The 19,042-nt window shown below is 32.2% G+C and overlaps 3 protein-coding genes across 10 annotated transcripts; 2 read left to right on the forward strand and 1 right to left on the reverse strand.

Annotated features, from left to right (window-relative positions):
* The first annotated feature begins 2,260 nt into the window (after nt 1–2,260).
* LOC113864503 (protein NLP9-like) lies at nt 2,261–9,195 on the forward strand. Of its 5 annotated transcripts, none has more exons than XM_027498292.1 (6): nt 2,261–2,560; nt 3,623–4,685; nt 5,290–5,334; nt 5,516–6,259; nt 6,945–7,068; nt 7,583–9,195. In XM_027498292.1, exons 2-6 carry the CDS (start codon nt 3,729–3,731, stop codon nt 8,713–8,715), a joined length of 3,003 nt encoding a protein of 1,000 aa, XP_027354093.1. In that variant the 5' UTR covers nt 2,261–2,560; nt 3,623–3,728; the 3' UTR covers nt 8,716–9,195. The 5 variants fall into 5 exon arrangements, with proteins under 5 accessions (XP_027354093.1, XP_027354091.1, XP_027354092.1 ...); XM_027498290.1 differs by lacking the exon at nt 2,261–2,560 and adding an exon at nt 2,722–2,866; XM_027498291.1 differs by lacking the exon at nt 2,261–2,560 and adding an exon at nt 2,799–3,004.
* A 1,210-nt stretch (nt 9,196–10,405) lies between these two features.
* LOC113864480 (peroxisomal membrane protein 13-like) lies at nt 10,406–14,473 on the forward strand. Of its 2 annotated transcripts, none has more exons than XM_027498235.1 (5): nt 10,406–10,635; nt 11,081–11,314; nt 11,431–11,726; nt 12,273–12,365; nt 13,257–14,473. In XM_027498235.1, the coding sequence occupies exons 1-5, from the start codon at nt 10,605–10,607 to the stop codon at nt 13,467–13,469; spliced, it is 867 nt and encodes a 288-aa protein (XP_027354036.1). In that variant the 5' UTR covers nt 10,406–10,604; the 3' UTR covers nt 13,470–14,473. The 2 variants fall into 2 exon arrangements, with proteins under 2 accessions (XP_027354036.1, XP_027354035.1); XM_027498234.1 differs by having other exon boundaries at nt 10,469–10,635; nt 13,158–13,485.
* Nucleotides 13,050–18,294, reverse strand: LOC113864479. 3 transcript variants are annotated; one of them, XM_027498230.1, is made up of 7 exons: nt 18,195–18,294; nt 17,799–17,887; nt 17,646–17,711; nt 17,524–17,557; nt 15,834–17,439; nt 15,115–15,199; nt 13,050–14,877 (listed from the first exon to the last, which is right to left on the reverse strand). In XM_027498230.1, exons 2-7 carry the CDS (start codon nt 17,876–17,878, stop codon nt 14,841–14,843), a joined length of 1,908 nt encoding a protein of 635 aa, XP_027354031.1. In that variant the 5' UTR covers nt 17,879–17,887; nt 18,195–18,294; the 3' UTR covers nt 13,050–14,840. The 3 variants fall into 3 exon arrangements, with proteins under 3 accessions (XP_027354031.1, XP_027354032.1, XP_027354034.1); XM_027498231.1 differs by having other exon boundaries at nt 17,799–18,231; XM_027498233.1 differs by lacking the exons at nt 17,524–17,557; nt 18,195–18,294 and having other exon boundaries at nt 17,799–17,826.
* Nucleotides 18,295–19,042: the final 748 nt, after the last annotated feature.

A 19,042-nucleotide genomic window follows, 5' to 3' on the forward strand; every position in this document is an offset into this window, starting at 1 on the left:
ATTGTTATTTTAAATATAAAATTGTTTATAATTATTTAGTTGCATGAAATTGTTGCCACGTAAACCATTACAAAAGCGACCCCTTTATTTTTACCTCATATATATATATATATATTTGTACAATGAAATGTTTAATTTTTTAATTATTTATTAGAAATCTTTTAAAAACAGGAAATACAGTGATTATTTTACATTTTAAATTTGTATTTTAAAAATTAACGATTTAAATGTTATTAAATGTGATCACCTTTTCTAAATTCTTTAAACATATAATGATCAAAAGTGTATTATTTTTTCATCAATTAAAAATTTACATTTTATTACCGTAGATGTAGAATATAGGTCAAGACTCAAGCTTTGACATATTTATGTACTAAATAGGCCAATTTATATTTAATTAAAAATATTATATCTTGGATTATTCAAAAAGTTTTGTAACCTAATAGGTTGACTTGTTTAATAATAATAATAATTTTTGAAATTATATATTTTTTATTTATAAATTTTTCAACTTATAAAAATAGTATATAATAAGTTATGCATAATAAAATTTTATAAAATATATAATTTAGTACATTAATATTATTAAATATTATATTTTAATAAAAATATTATATATAAGTTTTTTATTATACGTAGTATTGTACATGTTAGAAAACAATACTTGTAAAAACTTGAATTTTCACCATTTATATATAAATATAAGTTTATTAGCGCATTTTCAAGTAAATTTTTATCTATTTAATTTTTTTTTTTATTATAAAGTGAACTTTTTAAAGTGCTTACAGCTTGTAGATTATACTAAATTCTTAAGATATTAGATCAAAACCTAAAATATAACCTATATTAAGTAAATGATAGATTTGACCCTTCACTTCAAGAATCAAGTTAGACTTTATAAAACTAATTTTTATTATTTATATAAAAACAGAGTTACTTTTTATCCTCAATTATTTTGAATTTATCAAACTATTATTATTCTTAATCTATACGTTCTGAAATATCTATGAATTTATTAGTTTATCCTATACACCGCTGAAATGTTACTTTTGTTAATACTTCCAAGGGATTAATTATTAATCATCCTTTAATTCTTTTAATGCGCCGTTGACTTTTTGTCATAATAGATAATGACTTAAACGTTTAAAAATATTATATTAATTTAATAGTTTCGAAGCAAAAATTAACAAGTAATTATTATTTTAATCACTATCTACCAAAAATATCATGTTTGAGTTTATTCCGTACAAATTTAAAATCGAAATTAAATGTTAAATTAAAATAAATCCATATTAATTAAATTGCGCGTTTAATGATACTAATCAGTTATAGATTAAAAACACTTATTAATTATTTTGAACATTTTAAAAATGGTTCTTAATGTATTATAATTTAATTAATGTCTAAAAGAATTATCTTATTTGAATGAAACAACGTTAATGATATCTTGTGAATCTTGATTTTAGTTTGAAGGAGACTTTGAATCCTTATGCAAAGAAACCCTAAATATACGACGAGGTACAAATTGTACCAAAATTAAAATATGGTCCCTTGAAGACAAAAAACAAGCACATCATTCTCAATTTCCACAATCTGTCGCCAGAATAATTATATATTTATTTATTTTATTTATTCTTTTGCATTCAAATGTGTTGTTTTATCCATCAGATTCGTGATTCCACTTTCAATACCGTTGGTTTGGTAGTTCCATGGCATTAAATTAGTTACACAAACACCAGGGCACCCTACAGTTTTATTTTATATTATTTATTGGATCTTGAGGATGAATTAATAAATGAAAATACAATATGTATTTAAAATCAGAATAATAATATTTATTTCTTTTTGTTTTTCTAATGGTTTTTCTAGACAAGAGAAAGAAAATAAAAAGTGAAGATTTTAATTGAAAAAATAAAAGAAAAAAATAAATTGAATTTTAAAAATCAAAATTAAATTTTCTCACTTCTTATAATTTTTTTAAACTTTAATTTCAACATTTTTCTTTTTTTTTCTCTAAAAAATATATTATTTAAATATTCATAATAAAAATAAAAAGTTTATTCTAAATCCATGACGTGATAGAATTTAATGAATTCAATAATATTAAATATTATATATTTTCATAAAAATTATTTTTATTATATGCTAAATATATGTTAAAAATATTATAATATAAAAGTCGATATTAAAAAATAAAATTTTTTTAAATAAAAATATATTATATCTCGTCAATTTAAAAATAGTTTTTTGAAAAATAATTGAATTTAAATTTATGTTATTTCTTATTTTAAAAAAGGGTTGAATCCTCATTTTAAAAATAAGAACAGATCAGTAGCTGGTATTGTTAAAAACACATTCTAAACGACTTCGTTTTAACTTTCAGAAAATTATTCTTTTTTTTTTTTTTCTCTTTTCTTCTTTCTTCTTCCCTTCTCTCTCTTGGTTTCTCCGATTCCGGTCTCCGATCACTAGCCGTTCCGCTTTCAGTTACCTGCGCAACCCCGACAGAACGACGTCGTAGAAGGATCGTTGTTCTTTTCCGTGGCTTACCTTGAACCAGGTGAAATATATAATTAATTTGAGTTTCGATTTCACTAAACGACGAAGTTTTAAACTTCTGTTGATCTTAACCGTTAATTTCTTATGGAAAAGAATGAATGGACTAGATTATCTCGATTAACCCTTTTCAATTGAAGGCTGCGGTTTTCTAATTTTAGCCACCATTTTGTGTGGAATTACCACAGAAAACTTACACCACTCACTTCCATGTTTCTGATACCTTTCCGTTTGTAGAAGCTATCTCTTTCACTTACTCTTCACTGTCTTCTTGTTACTACTACAATGCCTGGGGAAGACAGTTTCTAGGGTTTGTCAAAATTCTCATTTTTTATTTGCAATTTTCAAGTTTTTGGAATTTGGGGACAGCTTGTGCATTCATGCTCACGTCACGATTGCACTCCTTAGGTTCTAAGCGTTCGGGTTTATGAGAAACCTATTTTCATTGGTAAATTTCTTGTTTGAAAAAAAATAAAGGAAAATAATCAGTTTGCGGTTTGTTTTTTGTGTTGTGATGTTTTAAACATCTTTTATGCTGAATTTATTGTTGCACCGTTGTGTCTTGTTTTGAGATTGGAACTCTATTAGGCTAATAGGTTTTAGGGGTGGTGGGTAGCTTCTGAGTAGTTGGTTTGTGGATTTTTGACTTTAGGATGCGATGAGCTACTGATATTTATTTTCCAGTAAGACTATTATTAATAAGAGAAGGACTTTGAACTAATAGTTGTTGACTCTTGAATCCAGGTCGTCTCAAGTTTCAAAGACGGATTTTGAGTGAGGTGATGGGTTTTTTAAATGGTTAGGATGGTTAAAAAAGGATTAGGGAGGTGAATTATAGATTAGAATGTACAGGGATTTAAATAAGCTCAGCACAGTGCTCAATGAATTGCTAGATTCTAAATATTCATCTTAGAGGTGTATTTGTTTTCCTTTCTGTTTACGGGGTTGCAATTGTTGTTTTTTTTTTTTCTTTGACTAAAAGATTTTTGTTTGATTTTTTTATTTAATTTCCTGAATTTCTGTCCTCTGCTGAGAATGTGCATGCCGTATGGTGTTAACCTTGCAGGCTTGTAAGATGTTGGTCAACTGGGAAGAAACCTCTTGTGCAAATTTTTCAAAGGGACTCTAACTGTGGTCCAATTTCAATTTCAAATATTCTCTCTGACCTAACCATGGAAGATCATTTTTCTCCTAAGGGAAAGGGAATTGGCTATTGCAGATCTCCTCAGGTGCAGTTGGAGGAAGCAACATCATTAGATGGTGGAATGAAAAATTCAGTTTCGGAGGATATGTTTAACAACTTCTCCGAGCTCATGAACTTCGATACTTATGCTGGTTGGTGCAATAGCCCATCGATGTCTGATCAGAGTTTGGCTAATGTGTTTTCATCATTTGCGTCAGTATCATATCCACCACCTGAAGGATTGAATTTAATGGAACACGGCAATGGTCCATTGTTTATGACAGAAGTTAGTGGAAATCACAATGTTATGGAAAGTTCTCCCAGTTGTGGGGAGAGAGTTACGTTTCAACAAATGGAGATCCAACTTGGGTTTTTGGATGATGTAAATGATACAAATAACTTAGATTCAAAACAAAAACATAATGGCTCATTTCAGCAACTTAATACCTCAGGTGTGGGCAATTACATAATCTCAAGGTCATCTGGTCGGTCACTTGATGATAGAATGCTAAGGGCTTTGTCCTTCTTTAAGGAATCGGCTGATGGGGGAATGTTGGCACAAGTTTGGGTACCCATTAAGCATGGTGATGACTTCATCTTAAGCACCAGTGAGCAACCTTATTTACTAGACCCAAAGCTTGCAGGCTATCGTGAAGTGTCAAGGACATTTACATTTTCTGCAGAAGGAAAACCAGGATCATGTCCGGGGCTTCCTGGTCGTGTGTTTATATCCCATCTTCCTGAATGGACATCCAATGTTGGTTACTACAATAAAACTGAGTACTCAAGGTTGGAGCATGCAATTAATCATGAGGTTCGTGGATCAATTGCTCTTCCCATATCTGATCTGCACTCTCAAGTGCCATGCGCTGTACTGGAACTTGTCACTACAAAGGAAAAGCCTAATTTTGACCGAGAATTAGAAATTGTTTCTCATGCTCTCCAGGTTGGTTTTCCTTTTGCTGTTTCTAGCACTAACTTTAATTTCTGTCTTTTGCCTGTCTCACTGCTTCTAATATTTAGACTGTTTGGCAAATCTGTGTGATTCTATTTGAGACTTGAATGTTTTGTTACAAGGTTATCATGGAGAAATTTCTACCTTGGCTGACAAAGTACCTTATCATTTATTGTCAATGTATTTGATGTTGATCTCTCTCCATATTATAGGAGCAATTAGGTAAGCAGAAGATTTTTAGTGATGTGCATTGTGTAGCCATATTTCCTGTGATCAAACCGGGACTACTTAGCAAAAATTAGATCTATAAAAAATATATATACTAATCTACTTTTCTAGTTTGTAGTCAACCTATGTAAGCAACACCCTATACTCATTAGTGCAGAGTTGTTTTAAAGTGTACCTTCTGTTTATTTGATTGAGAAATCTACTGATGTCAGCTTAATAAGTTTCAAAAGTATCCCAGTCAATTCAGTTATTGCTGCAGTCTCCAATTGCTTAGAAAAGTAACCTTTTTTCTATGTTTTAGATATTTCCAGATTATGTTTTCATCAAAGTTACTGATGATAAGTGTATTTATGATGACTTCCTGCAGCTTGTAAATTTAAGGACTACTTCACCTCCGCGACTTCTTCCCCGGGTATTTTGCTTAAACCTGGATTTTTCTTTCTATGGATCTTACCCCATCTTAAGAAGTGAAGTGGGGTGGGGTGGGGGGAACAAAAACTAAACTTTCTGAATTATGAGGGAGTGGAGAGGTTTGAGCATTGTTTTTATCTGGATTTCTGAAATTTTCACAAGATTTGGTTCTTTTTCTGCAGTGTTTATCAAATAACAAAAGAGCTGCTTTAATGGAGATAATTGATGTGTTACGAGCTGTGTGTCATGCACATAGATTGCCACTGGCACTGACATGGATTCCCTGCTGTTACAGTGAGGGAACAGATGAAACTGAGAGAATACAAATCAAAGAGGGTCATACAAGCTCTATTAAAAAATGCGTACTATGTATTGAAGAATCAGCATGCTATATAAATGATAGAGCGCTAGGAGGATTTGTTCATGCCTGTGTTGAACATCATCTAGAGGAAGGACAAGGTATAGCTGGGAAAGCTCTTCAATCAAATCATCCATTCTTCTATACCGATGTGAAGACATATGATATTAGTGAATATCCCCTTGTTCATCATGCTCGCAAATATAATTTGAATGCTGCTGTTGCAATTAGGCTAAGGAGTATCCATACCAATAATGATGATTACATATTAGAATTCTTTCTTCCTGTCAACATGACAGGTAGTTCAGAACAGCAACTTTTACTAGACAATCTCTCAGGTACGATGCGGAGAGTTTGTAGCGGTTTGAGGACAGTTTCAGATGCTGAGTTAACAAGAAAAGAAGGTTCCCAAGTCAGATTTCAAAAGGAAAAAGCCCCAGGTTTTTTACCTATGTCCAGGAGAAACTCTCAGATAGCATCAATAAACGATGACCATGATTCCGTCCAGAAGATGTCCTTGAAGGCATCTAGCATGATAAATAATGGAATTGAAGCTGCTCACAGCCAGGTATATCTTGAGCGTACTCTTTATCCTTTTACCTGGACAAGGTTGTTAAACTCATGGAGTGTCTGTAAACTCGACTCATAAACTTGAAGAGTTACCTCATACAACAAAAATATTTAAAAAGTCATAATAATGAAATAAAAGCACAATAATAAAGTTAAAATCATACTTAAATAGCCAAATCATTTAATAATAGTGTGATTTTGGTACCCTAATTGTAAATGTTGTGCTTCACAACTTGCGGAGAGAGTTATTTTTGTTAAAAATGTGTTTTTCTCTGCTTTGTTAAACTCATAAAATTGGGTGTAAACTCATGAGTTTATCCAAGTTTACTCAAGTTTATCTAAAAATGAGTTTACATGCGATTTGACACAATTTTCTTATCTAAAATTGTAAACTTGTATGAGTTTGAGATAAAACACAATTTTAACAACCTTGCTTGTGGAAATGAATATGAATATGCTACTTTATTTAAGAAAACATTTGTTCCAAGTTATTGTGGTCATAAAATGGAATGGGGTAAATTGGTTATTGAATGTCTATCATACTTCATTTATGTTATAAATGAGTAAAGTAATAGAGCTAAAACTTAATATAATTTATGCTTCAACTTTGTAACCTGTTTGTGTAATGATTTGTAATGTCTTTTGAGATTGAAGCTTGACATCGTAAGAATTTATGTTTGTAGGAAATGAATGGATCAAGAAAGCAGGTTGAGAAAAAGAGAAGTACAGTGGAGAAAAATGTTAGCTTGAATGTTCTCAAACAATACTTTTCTGGTAGTCTGAAAGATGCTGCTAAAAGCATTGGTGGTGAGACCCCAACGTTATTCATGTTAATTTCTTTACATTCATCAACTCAGCTTAATATTTTTGGGTTATATGAGCGATGTGTATCATTAGTAAGACATGCAATTGTTTGAGTTATATTGGCTGATATTCCCCATCATTTAGTTGCATGCCTATAAATTCCAAAAGCCATTGTATATTTATTTTTTGGTCCAAACTTACTTCTTAGTAGGGAACATAATGAATGTCATTCCACTGAATATTTTATGATGGTTATTGTCTAGAATGATTGTAGAAAAGAGATGTTACAGAGTGGGATTTGCAGCACACTAATCTAGTGTCAAACCTGAGTGGAGTTCATTAACGTCCTTGTTAATGCAAGATTTAAATTGAGAATGTATACTATTGTTGTTCAATGATTTATCTTAAAATGAACGTTGTCCTTTCACTTAAGAATTAAGATGTTAAATATTTCTGAAAAGTATAACTTGTTAACACAGATAACTTTATCCATAACAAACATTTCCTTTTTGAGCAGTTTGCCCAACAACTCTAAAAAGGATATGCAGGCAACATGGAATTTCAAGATGGCCATCCCGAAAGATTAATAAAGTTAATCGTTCATTAAAGAAGATACAGACTGTGCTTGACTCTGTCCAGGGAGTGGAAGGAGGGTTGAAATTTGATCCTTATACTGGGGAATTTGTAGCAGGAGGATCCATCGTCCAGGAAATAGATGCACATAAATGTCTTCTGTTTAGTGAGAAAAATGCTGTGGAAGACCCTAAGCCTGCAACACAAAAAGCAGTCTCGTTACCTCCAGCACCTGGCATCACAGGTGAGGATTCAGCAATTAAGTTGAATGATGATGATGTTTGCTTGGTGGGAGGCCAGCCTGTTCACTCAAGAAGTGTACTTATCTCCAATATCAATGAGGGAAAATTGAAGAAAGACATTGCTTCTTCTGCTGATTGTGGTGAACATTCAAAATCGATGGCCATGAATGGATCATGCCACACAGCCTGCCTCTGGACCCAGGCTCAGGATTGTCCTGAACAAACTAGTTTGGGGTCAGTTCTTGAAAAAGAGGGAAATAAATGGGGTTTGAACATGAGCAGTCTGGGAGAAGAAAATTCTATCCGTGATATTGCCTGTCATAGTTCCATCTCCTTGATTACTGATGAGGTTGAAGTTGGTGTGGATGGGGGTGAAGGAGCTGATGAACAAAACCACCCCACTTCCTCAAGCATGACAGACTCATCCAATGGCTCTGGCTCAATGGTGCATGGCAGTTCATCAGGGTCTCAGAACTTTGAGAACCAGAAGTATTCAAAAATCAAATCAACTTTTGTTGATAGTGGGTCAAAAATTATTGTCAAAGCTACCTATAGGGGAGATACAATTCGTTTCAAGTTTGATCCATCTTCAAGTTGTTTTCAGCTATATGAAGAAGTTGCCGCGAGGTTCAAATTACAATATGGGTCATTCCAGCTCAAATATTTAGATGATGAAGAGGAATGGGTGATGTTGGTGAATGACTCAGATTTACAAGAATGTATAGAAATTTTGGATGATATCGGCACTCGTTGTGTGAAGTTTCTTGTTCGTGACATGCCTAGCATTTTAAGCAGCAATAGCAGTAACAGTTGCTTCTTGTCAGACAGCTCATAGTATATGAGATGATGCATGGCTTCAGTGCAACAATTCAAGTCTTCAACAATATTATTGTAATGTATTACATTCTTATGTGGGTTGTGCATCACACTGGTTTCTAAAACCAAGCTGGTTGGAGGACTTTGCCTTTCAGCCTCCTATGCCAGATGCAAGATTTCATTTCTGTGAAGATCTTATTGGGTCAAATAGGGCAATCTTCGGGGTGGCTCTTTTTAGAAGATAGAAAGATACTCACATGGTAGCACTAGCAATAGCTTGTTAAGTATGCAGTTCTTTCTATATATGCTAGATTAAAGCAGCATAGAAGCTTATAGTGGTAGACAAGATAGAGGTAGATAGCTCAATCTTCAGTTTGTATAGATTTCTCATGATCAAATGTAAAAAAAATAAAAAAAAATTGTACATTTGAGTTATTCCTTCTTTCCCTTTCCAAACGGTGGGAAGTTGGAAACATATATAGTGGAATTATAACTTCCTCAATCATGTGGCTTTATACAGACTATGACAACGCCAAGGCTGAAAAAGAAAGTAGAAAAAAAAAAAAAAACACTTACCGTGTGTGTACTCTGGAAGTGAAATTAATCTGCATAATGTAAAATTTATAAAAAACATAAACACATTTACATTTTAAAAGTAAACTCGTTTTCAAACTATCATCTAAACACATTATGTTTTAATTTTTTAAAAATATTTTAAAATCAGATTTTAAAATTTCTTTAATTCAAAACAAACACAAATAATAATTAATCTTTTTTTTTGTCCCCTGTTCTATTTTATAAAGAAGCAAATATGATAACATGTAAATTCTAAATTGGATATTTTAAGTAAAAAAAAATTATACCGAAGATAAATTTAAAATATGTTTGTTTGTATTTTTAAAAAGAGTTTTATCTTTTTAAAAATTAAAAATACTCTTTAGTACAAAAAGATGAGATGAGATGGTATACATTAAGGTTTGGTTTGTTTTAAAGTTATAAAATTAATTTTTATATATTTAAATAAAAAAATGTGATACAAATAATTGAAGTATATATTTTAATTATATTTAAAAATTGAAATCATCTGAAAATTAATTTCATTCAATTTTAAAATAAACAAGACATTAAGAGTCTTTTCGTTTGCATGTTGTACAAACAAGAGTGCAAAAACAACAGCATGATGAACGAATAAGAAAATGTATGACTCCAAATATGAAACGCGTTGAACTTTTTGTTCTCTTTACAATTAGAATCCACACGTTGAAAGATTGTTTATAGATTATGAATGAAGATTGCTAAAAAAGCACGTGCTGGATTTAAAACAATCAAGACTCCTCCAGTCAACAGGACAGGAAGGTTCTTGCCAGAGTCACACTGCTGAGTAATTGCCCACGTTCTCTATTGTGTTTAAAATATTGCCACTACTAAATTTTTTAATGATATTTTGAGTTATTAATTAAAAATTATGAAAAAATATTAAATTAAAAGGAAAAAATTAATAAAACTCACATTTTTTTTATATTTTTAATAAAATTTAAATAATAATTAAGAATATATTAATAAAAATATATTATTATTTTTTAATAAAAGTTATGTTATGACATGACGCATTAAAAATTGCGATAGAAAAGTATTAATTTTTTAAACATAATTTTTTTTTTTTATTTTGAGCTTTTTAAATATTATCCGAAAGGTAATGATTGATATTTGATAAAATTAAATATGAAAGTTCTTCGATGTATCGACCCTCCAGATCCAGTCAAGAAACAGTTATAGTAAATTATTATTATTATTAAATAAATAGCCTTTATTTGGTTTGAACACCAAAACTAAACAGAGGCATAGGAACGCAACAAAACAATCAATCGTGTTGCCCAGAAGAGTTTATGCTGTTTGTTTTCAATTCGCATGGACTCAAAGCCCCAACCATCAGCTTCAGGTTCTGTTTCCAAAACCCTCAATTTTCTTTTTAATTTCTTCTTTTCTAATTTCAATTTGCTGGTGAAATCGGTGCATGCGTTTAGTTTTGTTGCTGACTAACTAACAAATTCTCAATTGTTATTGTTCGTTTTTTTCGTTGGTGAAGCCCTAAGAAACATTGATAACAGCAATCACCTTGTTCATTTGGCTCTTTTTGAAGATTATTGGGGAATTAGAATGATGAATGGTGCATCTATTGAGAATTTCAGTCAAATGGGATTAATAACTAGATTTTGAGCATTCATAAATAAAGTGGTTTCTGTTAGCATTAGAGCAGAGTGGAATCATTCATGTTTGAAAAATTATAATTCCTCTTTGCTGGATGATGATCATGTTTGTGTTATTATGATAATGAACCGTGAGATTAGCATCAATTTTATGGTGTGGATAAATTTGTGTTGCAGGTAATGGTCCTCCACCGAAGCCGTGGGAGGGGGCAGCATCCTCATCTGGGGCAGCACCTTTTAGGCCCCCATCAGCAGGTAACACAAGTGATGTGGTTGAGGCTTCAGGAACTGCAAAACCTGGGGAAATAGTTTCTACTTCTGATAGGAGTGCAACTATCAATAGGAATACTCTTGGGAGGCCCCTTCCCACAAGGCCATGGGAACAGAATTATGGAAATACCAGCTATGGAGGTAGTTTTTTTTTTTTTTTTGTAGTTAATTTCTAGTGTCACTCCTGTTTCACCTTTCTGCCTTTTCCCTTTTATACTTATTTTCATGAATCTTTTCACTTTTATTGTGATATACAGGTTATGGTTCCACAATGAATTATAATTCTGGATATGGATCTGGAATGTATGGATCCTATGGTGGTGTAGGAGGGTCCTATGGTGGAGGAATGTATGGTAACAGTCTGTACAGGGGAGGATATGGGGGCCTTTATGGGTCATCTGGGATGTATGGTGGTGGAATGTATAATGGTGGCTTTGGCGGTCCAATGGGTGGTTATGGCATGGGTGGTGATCCTTATGGAGCTCAAGATCCCAATAATCCATACGGTGCTCCTCCATCGCCTCCAGGATTTTGGATTTCTTTTCTACGTGTGGTGAGCAATATCATTCTTTGCCTATTTTTTTCTCTTCCTATTGGGATGAACAAGCACAATTGATATTGTTTCTCACATTTTGGGATACTAAGTGTTTATGGTTAGTTGGATATATATTGAATTGAATTCTCTCCTCTGAATAACCTTTATTTATTACAATACATGCTTTTTGTATGCTATTGTGCAAGAAGAACCTCAATCCCATTGATGTTGGCAATAATTACCATTTACAAGTGCCTGTGAGCCATGTGAGATAAGATGGAACAGAAATTGGGATAGTATTAATCTTCTTAGTTAGGATTATAGGTCTGGTATGAATCGTCTTGTTTTTAGGAGTACCTGGTGTCCTGGTCAACCAAGCTACATCCAAAGGGACATGCTAGTTTATGTCCTTTTTTATGTGTATTCACTGTTCTAATCTTGCACCATTACTTGTGTCTTCTTCTCATCCCCCTGAATTTTTTTAGTATGAATGAGGATTTTTTGTTATTTAATGTTGAAAACTTTGCTTTATATATGTTGAATTTGTTTCCCTTTTAACTGCAGATGCAAGGTGTGGTTAACTTTTTTGGCCGGATTTCAATTCTCATAGATCAGAACACACAGGCTTTCCATATGTTCATGACTGCACTTCTTCAGGTTTTGTATTCATATTTCTATGTCCTTTTTATGTTATTTTGTTCAACTGTTAATATTATTACTAAGCTCCAGTGACTGTTTGAATTGATGATCAAAATTAGACTTAATGAAATCACCTATGCTTGTTTCTATCTTTTGAATTGCTGGAATCTGGAAAGCTTATCTGGAATCAATTTTGATGATGTTGAGTTCATATCTAGTTTGTCCAAAATCAAAGTCAGTAAAAGATAACCAAGTGATTTAGTCGAAGAATAATTTGATTGATGGATGCTTTGTTTTATTTCACTCAAAAGCACTGTGTACCTTCTGTTATATTTATTTTAAGAGTAAATAACCCACCCCTTGACAAATGCTTAAATTGTACTTCTTTTCAGTCTTATTTTAGAATATACACCGCTGTATCTTGAGCGATGAATATGAGTTACAATTCAATCCTTTTATATTTCAGAATGTAGAATGAAGTTTTAAGAAGCTCCATTATCAGTTTTGGAATTTCACATAAAATTTTTGTTTCATCTTCTTCTAAGGTCACAATTATAATATATTTTCAAAACCAGTTGTTAATCATGTCAAGAATCACCACAAGAGAAAAAAATCTGAGTTCATTTACAATGCATTGAAATAGACTCAAATGCAACACATATTCATCATTTAAGGAAGAGTCATGCTTTTTAAAAAAAAAGAAAAAAAGAAACACAAGTATTTCTCAAGGGAGGAATATAAATGTTACTCTTCTTCAATCTATATTGCGGTTAGCCATTCTATTTTTTATTTTTTTCTCTCTTTGCACGGAGCAATGTTGCTAAATCTGATAGCCCATTCCCCTCCTCCCCTCCTTCAAGTAGTATGGATATTATTTTAATAATAAGTGGTTACTTGATCTCTTGGCAGCTTTTTGATCGCTCTGGTTTATTGTATGGAGAGCTAGCTAGATTTGTGTTACGGTTGCTTGGAATTAGAACCAAGCCCAAGAAGATTAACCACCCACCAAATCCAAATGGACTTCCACTACCTGCACCACACAATGAGGACTATATTCAAGGAACAAAAGCTGCTCCAAGTGGTTCTTGGGATAGGGTGTGGGAAAATGACGCCAACAAATGATGTGGATTTGTTTTGCTTATAGAGTGAGTCCAAATGTGATAAAAGGAATTGGGAAGCAGCTTTGGCAATCCAAATGAAGCTACTGAAGCTGCGAAAGTCATGCATAGGCTGGAACTTAAGTTCAGCATGTTTTGCTAAGATTGGTTTGTTTTACTGTAAATGGCGTGTTCTTGTAAGAAACAAACTAGCAATACATGTACCTTTCTAGCATTTACTCTGACTCGCGTTGGATGCTGATTCTATAGATGTATTATTTTGAATTTCAAGTGCTACTTGCACGTGCTGTTCCTTTTCTGGGTACAAATCCATTTTGTTGTTGTTCGGATAAACCAATAGCAAAGACTTCACTTAAACTACTCAATCTTCTTACCACTTGTTCTAGTAGCTTACGGTGGGAAAAACAATTGAATGGAAAAAAAATAAATCATCTGCGTTGTCATGTCCAAGGTTTCTTAAAAGGTACAAGATGCTTCGGCAATATGCTACGATGAGCTACTTGGATGGAAGATGAAAATGAGAAATTGCCACGTTTATGGATTGGTACTTCACTTGTGCTCCTCTTTTGATAGAGAATGCTGTAGTTTGGGGATTGTAGGACTACTTTGTAATTATATATTTTTGGGAGATTAGCTAGTAATAAAAAGGAGTGAACATAAATATAATAAACCTGTAATAATAGGGTATATTCTTGCTGCACCACTACACAAGCTCAAGTTGTGCGCCGTAAAGGCAGCCACCCTTCAAAACAACAATATGAAAGAAAAAAGCAAGTGTGAAGAGAATTATATCTTACAGGCATATCAGGTAGGACCAAAAATACATGGTGGCTAGCAAAACCTATGATTAAGATCAAACAAAGTTGAAGGGAAAAAAGACTACCGAGGGTGAAAAGACAGTCCTTGGAAAAAAACAATGATGAAATGGTAAATAAACAAAAATCATTTTCTTTCAAAATTTGCTGGCAGAGGAAAATACTACAAATTCCTGCTTCTCCACGGTACTCCCACAAAAAAAAAGAAAAAAAAATTATTATTACATTATTGTTGGTCAAACACCGTTGAAAATAGGTGTTGCTGCTCTTGAGCTAACTGCACTGCCAACTTCAGCATTCGTAAGTAAACAAAGGATATATGTAAGTTGAAACATTTTCTCAATAGCATATTGGTTTTTTTTTCCCATTTCTCGACTTCTACAATGACGATATCTGTTATATAGCAAAGAATTGATTGAGACTGATATTTAATAAATTCTTCCAAGGAAAGTGGACCAAGCTCTTGCTATCAAACTCAGAATTGGGTAAACTTAATCCTAATATGCAAAACCATTTCAAAATATTTTCTTCTGTTCGAACCTGAAGCCTGAGTTCCATCATCACAAGCCCATCAACATCTTCAATCTTTCCATGCTACTGCAGTGTCCAAAACACGATTTATTAATAGTCAGCAACATAGTTTTGGCTGGTTTACTATGCACTTGTATGCCCATACTAATCATATAATATATATTGCTTTGAAACTGAGTTGAACCCCACATGATGCATGATGTGAATGTGTAAAGCAAGCTAGAAGCATCTAGGAAAATAAAACCATGCACATTATATACAACACTTAGTTATGCGACCATATTTGAGGAATGTAACAAATACCTATCTGGAAAGGAAGGAATCAGCTCTTCAATTACTTGAACAAAAGCTCTTGCATGCTTCCCTGATGATGATTGTTCTTTTGTATCTGCACAAAATAAAACAAAGGAATCAATGTTGACTGCACAATTATCCTAGCAGGATGCACCAAATTATCCTAGCAGAATGCACCAAACACATAAAAGGTGCAATGCTTGGTCAACATAAAATAGGGAAACCCTTTTGATGAAGTTTTACATTTTTAAGTAAGTAAGAAACTTGCAATGCTAAAATGCGTGGCCTTCTAATTTTTAATATAAATTCCAAATTTGAGGACTCCTACAACATTCATAAGATGGAGATTAAAATAATACATCCACGGAATGAACCAATTTTTGGTTGCACACAAAAAATATAATAACTGTTAGTCTCTATCATGCACAGAACATATACCCAGAAAGAGGACTTGCAAAAAGGCATTATAGTTTTCAGTGAAAGATATTGTAGTTTCTATTGGTGAGAATTCAGTTCTTTCATGCCACAGCAATTACAAAGGTATACTGAGAGACTTTTTACTTTGCTGAAGTTGAAGGAGGGGCCATAAAATCTAAAATAATGTCATAGATAAAAAATTACATTTAGTTTAATAGAATATGTAGTAGCAATCAATATGATCATGCAGAGCATAGTGAAAAAATTGGTTGAAATAGTATAATAAGGAAAATCGTAGAAACTTTCAATACCTTCCACATCTTTGACTCGATTATCACCACTAAGGTATAAACTTTTGCTCAAGTTTAAATCTAGGCCTTCAATTTTGGCAAACTCTTCCAACACATGACCTATGACATTGTATGCAAGCATACTGGTCTTATCACATGCGTCCTGTGTAGTGATGTATTGGTTCTTGCAGGCACTGTACTTGGTATTGTTTTGGCCAGCCATAAATGTACAAAATTGCTCCGTGCTTTCTCCTTGGCATTGGTCAGTAATCATGCTACGTGGAGTGTTGTGAACTTCGGATTCCAAATTTACTGTACCACAGTTATTAGGTTGAAGCTGTTCAGAATCACTATTCAACCTATCACTAGTCGTATGTTGGAAGGATGAAACATTTTCCTCAGCAATGGTAGATGGATGGAACTTAAATGGCACAAAATCCCCAATACTTTCTGCTTCATACTTTCTGAATTGTATATCCTCCGGAGATTGACTACCATCCTCATCCTCATCACTGCCACTGTCATCACTTTCTTCCAATTGCTCCATATAAGCATCAGTAAAGTCTTGATCAAATTGATCATCTGGCAACAAATCCAAAACAATTTGCTTTGTTGAAGCACTCATGTTTAGTATGCAGTCAGCTTCTTCTTCAATAGTCTTCTTCTTGAATAATACATCATCCATGATGCTATTAGAACTCTTATTAATAGCATCTAGGATCTGTGATAGAGACTTAGGAATGTGATCCATGTCACCGCACTCAAAAAGAAACTCGGTCAAAAAACTCACAAATGCTGTCCGTAAGCATCTATTTGATATTACAGCCTTTGGCTCTATGAGAAGCTGTAATTTTCTAAGCTCTTGCACTGTTACTACTTTCTTAATAGACCATATAGCATTCATAATATCACTTTGCAAGGACTTTACTTCAGGGGAAAATTGATAAAATTCTTTTGAAAATATATTATGACAACCAGTTGTCAGTTTTAGTGATAAGTCTGCTATTGCCATGGCTTTGGCTAGTGGCTCTTGTGGCTCATTTTCTCTATCGAGATGTGAAAGCATCTCCCTACTGATTTTCTTCACTAGCTTGATTAGATGGTCTCGTGCCCATCCATGTTTGTGGGGTTGTAAGTGAGGTATTGGTGCTTTCACTCCTTTAAGTTTTCTACGCATTGCAATCAAGGTCTGAGATGGCAAGTTTTGAAGTCCACGCAAGATATTTGCGATGGCAGCATGATAAGATTGGGATCTTAACACAGGCAAAGTCTCACCCATATCACGGAAATGCTGTGGATTGATGAGAAGTAAAAATATCTGTTTATGAATTTCCAGTTTATGATGATTATGGCTTTTGCTACCCACAACACTTGAAAGCGAACCCTTTATAATCTTTTTCAACTTGCAACGAGTTATTTCAGACTTGGCTGAACCACCAGTAACAATCATTGCAAGAAGGTAGAGACCCTTGGTAGTCAAATTATCGAGGCATGATGATATCAACCTTTTCATGTTCGGCATTTGCATCAAATGCGTATCATCATCCTGAGGGACATGATTCTCTCGTTCAATACAATGTGCTCCAAAAGCATCTTCAACATGAGTTCTTATTGACTCATAAAACATCTGAAATAATTATTAGACTATCAATTTATCATTCAAAGAACAGTGCAAGTACCATGTTTAAAATACGATGAAGGAAGCACTCACATCATCTTCCCTTATTAATGACTCAGATAAATACCTAAAGATAAAGAAAAATGAATCATTAATTAAAAAACACAATAGAGTAAAAACCTATCACAAAATCATTATACAAACGAGACCCGCACCTATTATTAAAAATTTTGTTCAACTTCTTCCTCTCAGATTTTGAAGGAGGAATTCCCAATAACCACCTGCGCCAATTTCAAAATCGACATAATAAAATTTAATTAATATTTAACACCGAAAATAAATCAGAGATACAGGAAGCAGCATCTTACCTCCTCTTAAGTTTAATCTGTTTCTCTTGGCGCTTAATTTGTGACAAAATTGATTGCGCATCTGTTCTATGAAACCTCATTTTAACAACCTAAGAAAAATATGTAGAAAACAAAAAATATATATATAACGCTACATTTTAACAACTCTACAAAACTAACTAAAACATGGAACGAGAAAATCAAAACGAAAGATGAAATGAGCAACACGCTAATCGATGAATTATTTATCATCGCATCAAAGCCAGTGGTTATCCAAAGTTCATAGCCGATTTGATATACAACATAATCCCAATAAAAATAAAAGAAAAAATTGAAAAAATAAGTAGAAGGTTTATAAACGGTAACATTGGGAAATCGAAGCATATGTTAGGAATTTCATTCGCATTGAAGACTCACCAATCACCACTCACGTCACGGCGCGCGAAACAGCCCGGCGCTTCAAAGACAGAGGTTTATTAGTTTATAAAGGCAACGATGAATTAAACCCTGTTTTGATTCGGTAATTTAAGCATTAACGAATTATTAATGCCTTCCATGTATTAGCAGATATTATAAAAGGATATCACAAAATTTAATAATAATATTTTTAATTAAAATTGTAATATTTATCAAATCTTATAATACCTTTTATAATTTTTAGTAAAAATTAATTATATATAAACTTTTACTGTATACATATAAATAAATATTTAAAAAATTATAATTAATAACTAATAAATATTTTAAAGAAGGAATTTAATTATAATTGACTAATGAGTTGATTTAATGTTGATACTAATACTTAAAAATTAGTAAATATATTCGTATACTATGCGAGTTTTTTAATTGAAGTAAAAAAGTAAATTAATTTTAAAATATGAAATAATTTTAAATAATTATTTATTAATTTAATAATAATAGAATTAATATAATATTTTAAAATTCTAAAAGTAATAAATTAACATAATAATAGTATTAATATGATATGTTGCATCTTAAAAAATTAATATAATTTTCAAAAATTAAATTAAAATTTATTTTTTACTTTTCAATATATAATGAAAATTTTTTGTATACATAAAATATTAAATTATTATAATTTTATTCAATTTTTTATAATTGAAACTAATTTATCAGTATGAAATTATAATAAGAACACAAAATTAAAAAGAAATTGAAAAGTCCAATTTCATTAATTATGACAATAAATGATTCAATATTTAATTGATTACGTATTATTGATTGATTCAAATATTTATATAAAG

The sequence above is a fragment of the Abrus precatorius genome, unplaced genomic scaffold, assembly GCF_003935025.1.
Source record: "Abrus precatorius isolate BTA unplaced genomic scaffold, Abrus_2018 Scaffold4, whole genome shotgun sequence".
In the NCBI taxonomy this organism is placed as follows: Eukaryota; Viridiplantae; Streptophyta; class Magnoliopsida; order Fabales; family Fabaceae; genus Abrus; species Abrus precatorius.

Coding starts and splice junctions, on each gene's coding strand:
- LOC113864503 (XM_027498292.1), top strand. CDS start 3,729: ATGGAAGATCATTTTTCTCCTAAGGGAAAGGGAATTGGCTATTGCAGA. Junction 5,335..5,515: donor CTCCGCGACTTCTTCCCCGG/GTATTTTGCTTA, acceptor CTTTTTCTGCAG/TGTTTATCAAATAACAAAAG. Junction 7,069..7,582: donor TGCTGCTAAAAGCATTGGTG/GTGAGACCCCAA, acceptor CTTTTTGAGCAG/TTTGCCCAACAACTCTAAAA.
- LOC113864480 (XM_027498234.1), top strand. CDS start 10,605: ATGGACTCAAAGCCCCAACCATCAGCTTCAG. Junction 11,727..12,272: donor GGATTTCTTTTCTACGTGTG/GTGAGCAATATC, acceptor TTTTAACTGCAG/ATGCAAGGTGTGGTTAACTT. Junction 12,366..13,157: donor TCATGACTGCACTTCTTCAG/GTTTTGTATTCA, acceptor CTCTTTGCACGG/AGCAATGTTGCTAAATCTGA.
- LOC113864479 (XM_027498230.1), bottom strand. CDS start 17,878: ATGAGGTTTCATAGAACAGATGCGCAATCAATTTTGTCACAAATTAAG. Junction 17,440..17,523: donor CATTAATAAGGGAAGATGAT/GTGAGTGCTTCC, acceptor TAATTATTTCAG/ATGTTTTATGAGTCAATAAG. Junction 14,878..15,114: donor ATTCCTTCCTTTCCAGATAG/GTATTTGTTACA, acceptor TGGACACTGCAG/TAGCATGGAAAGATTGAAGA.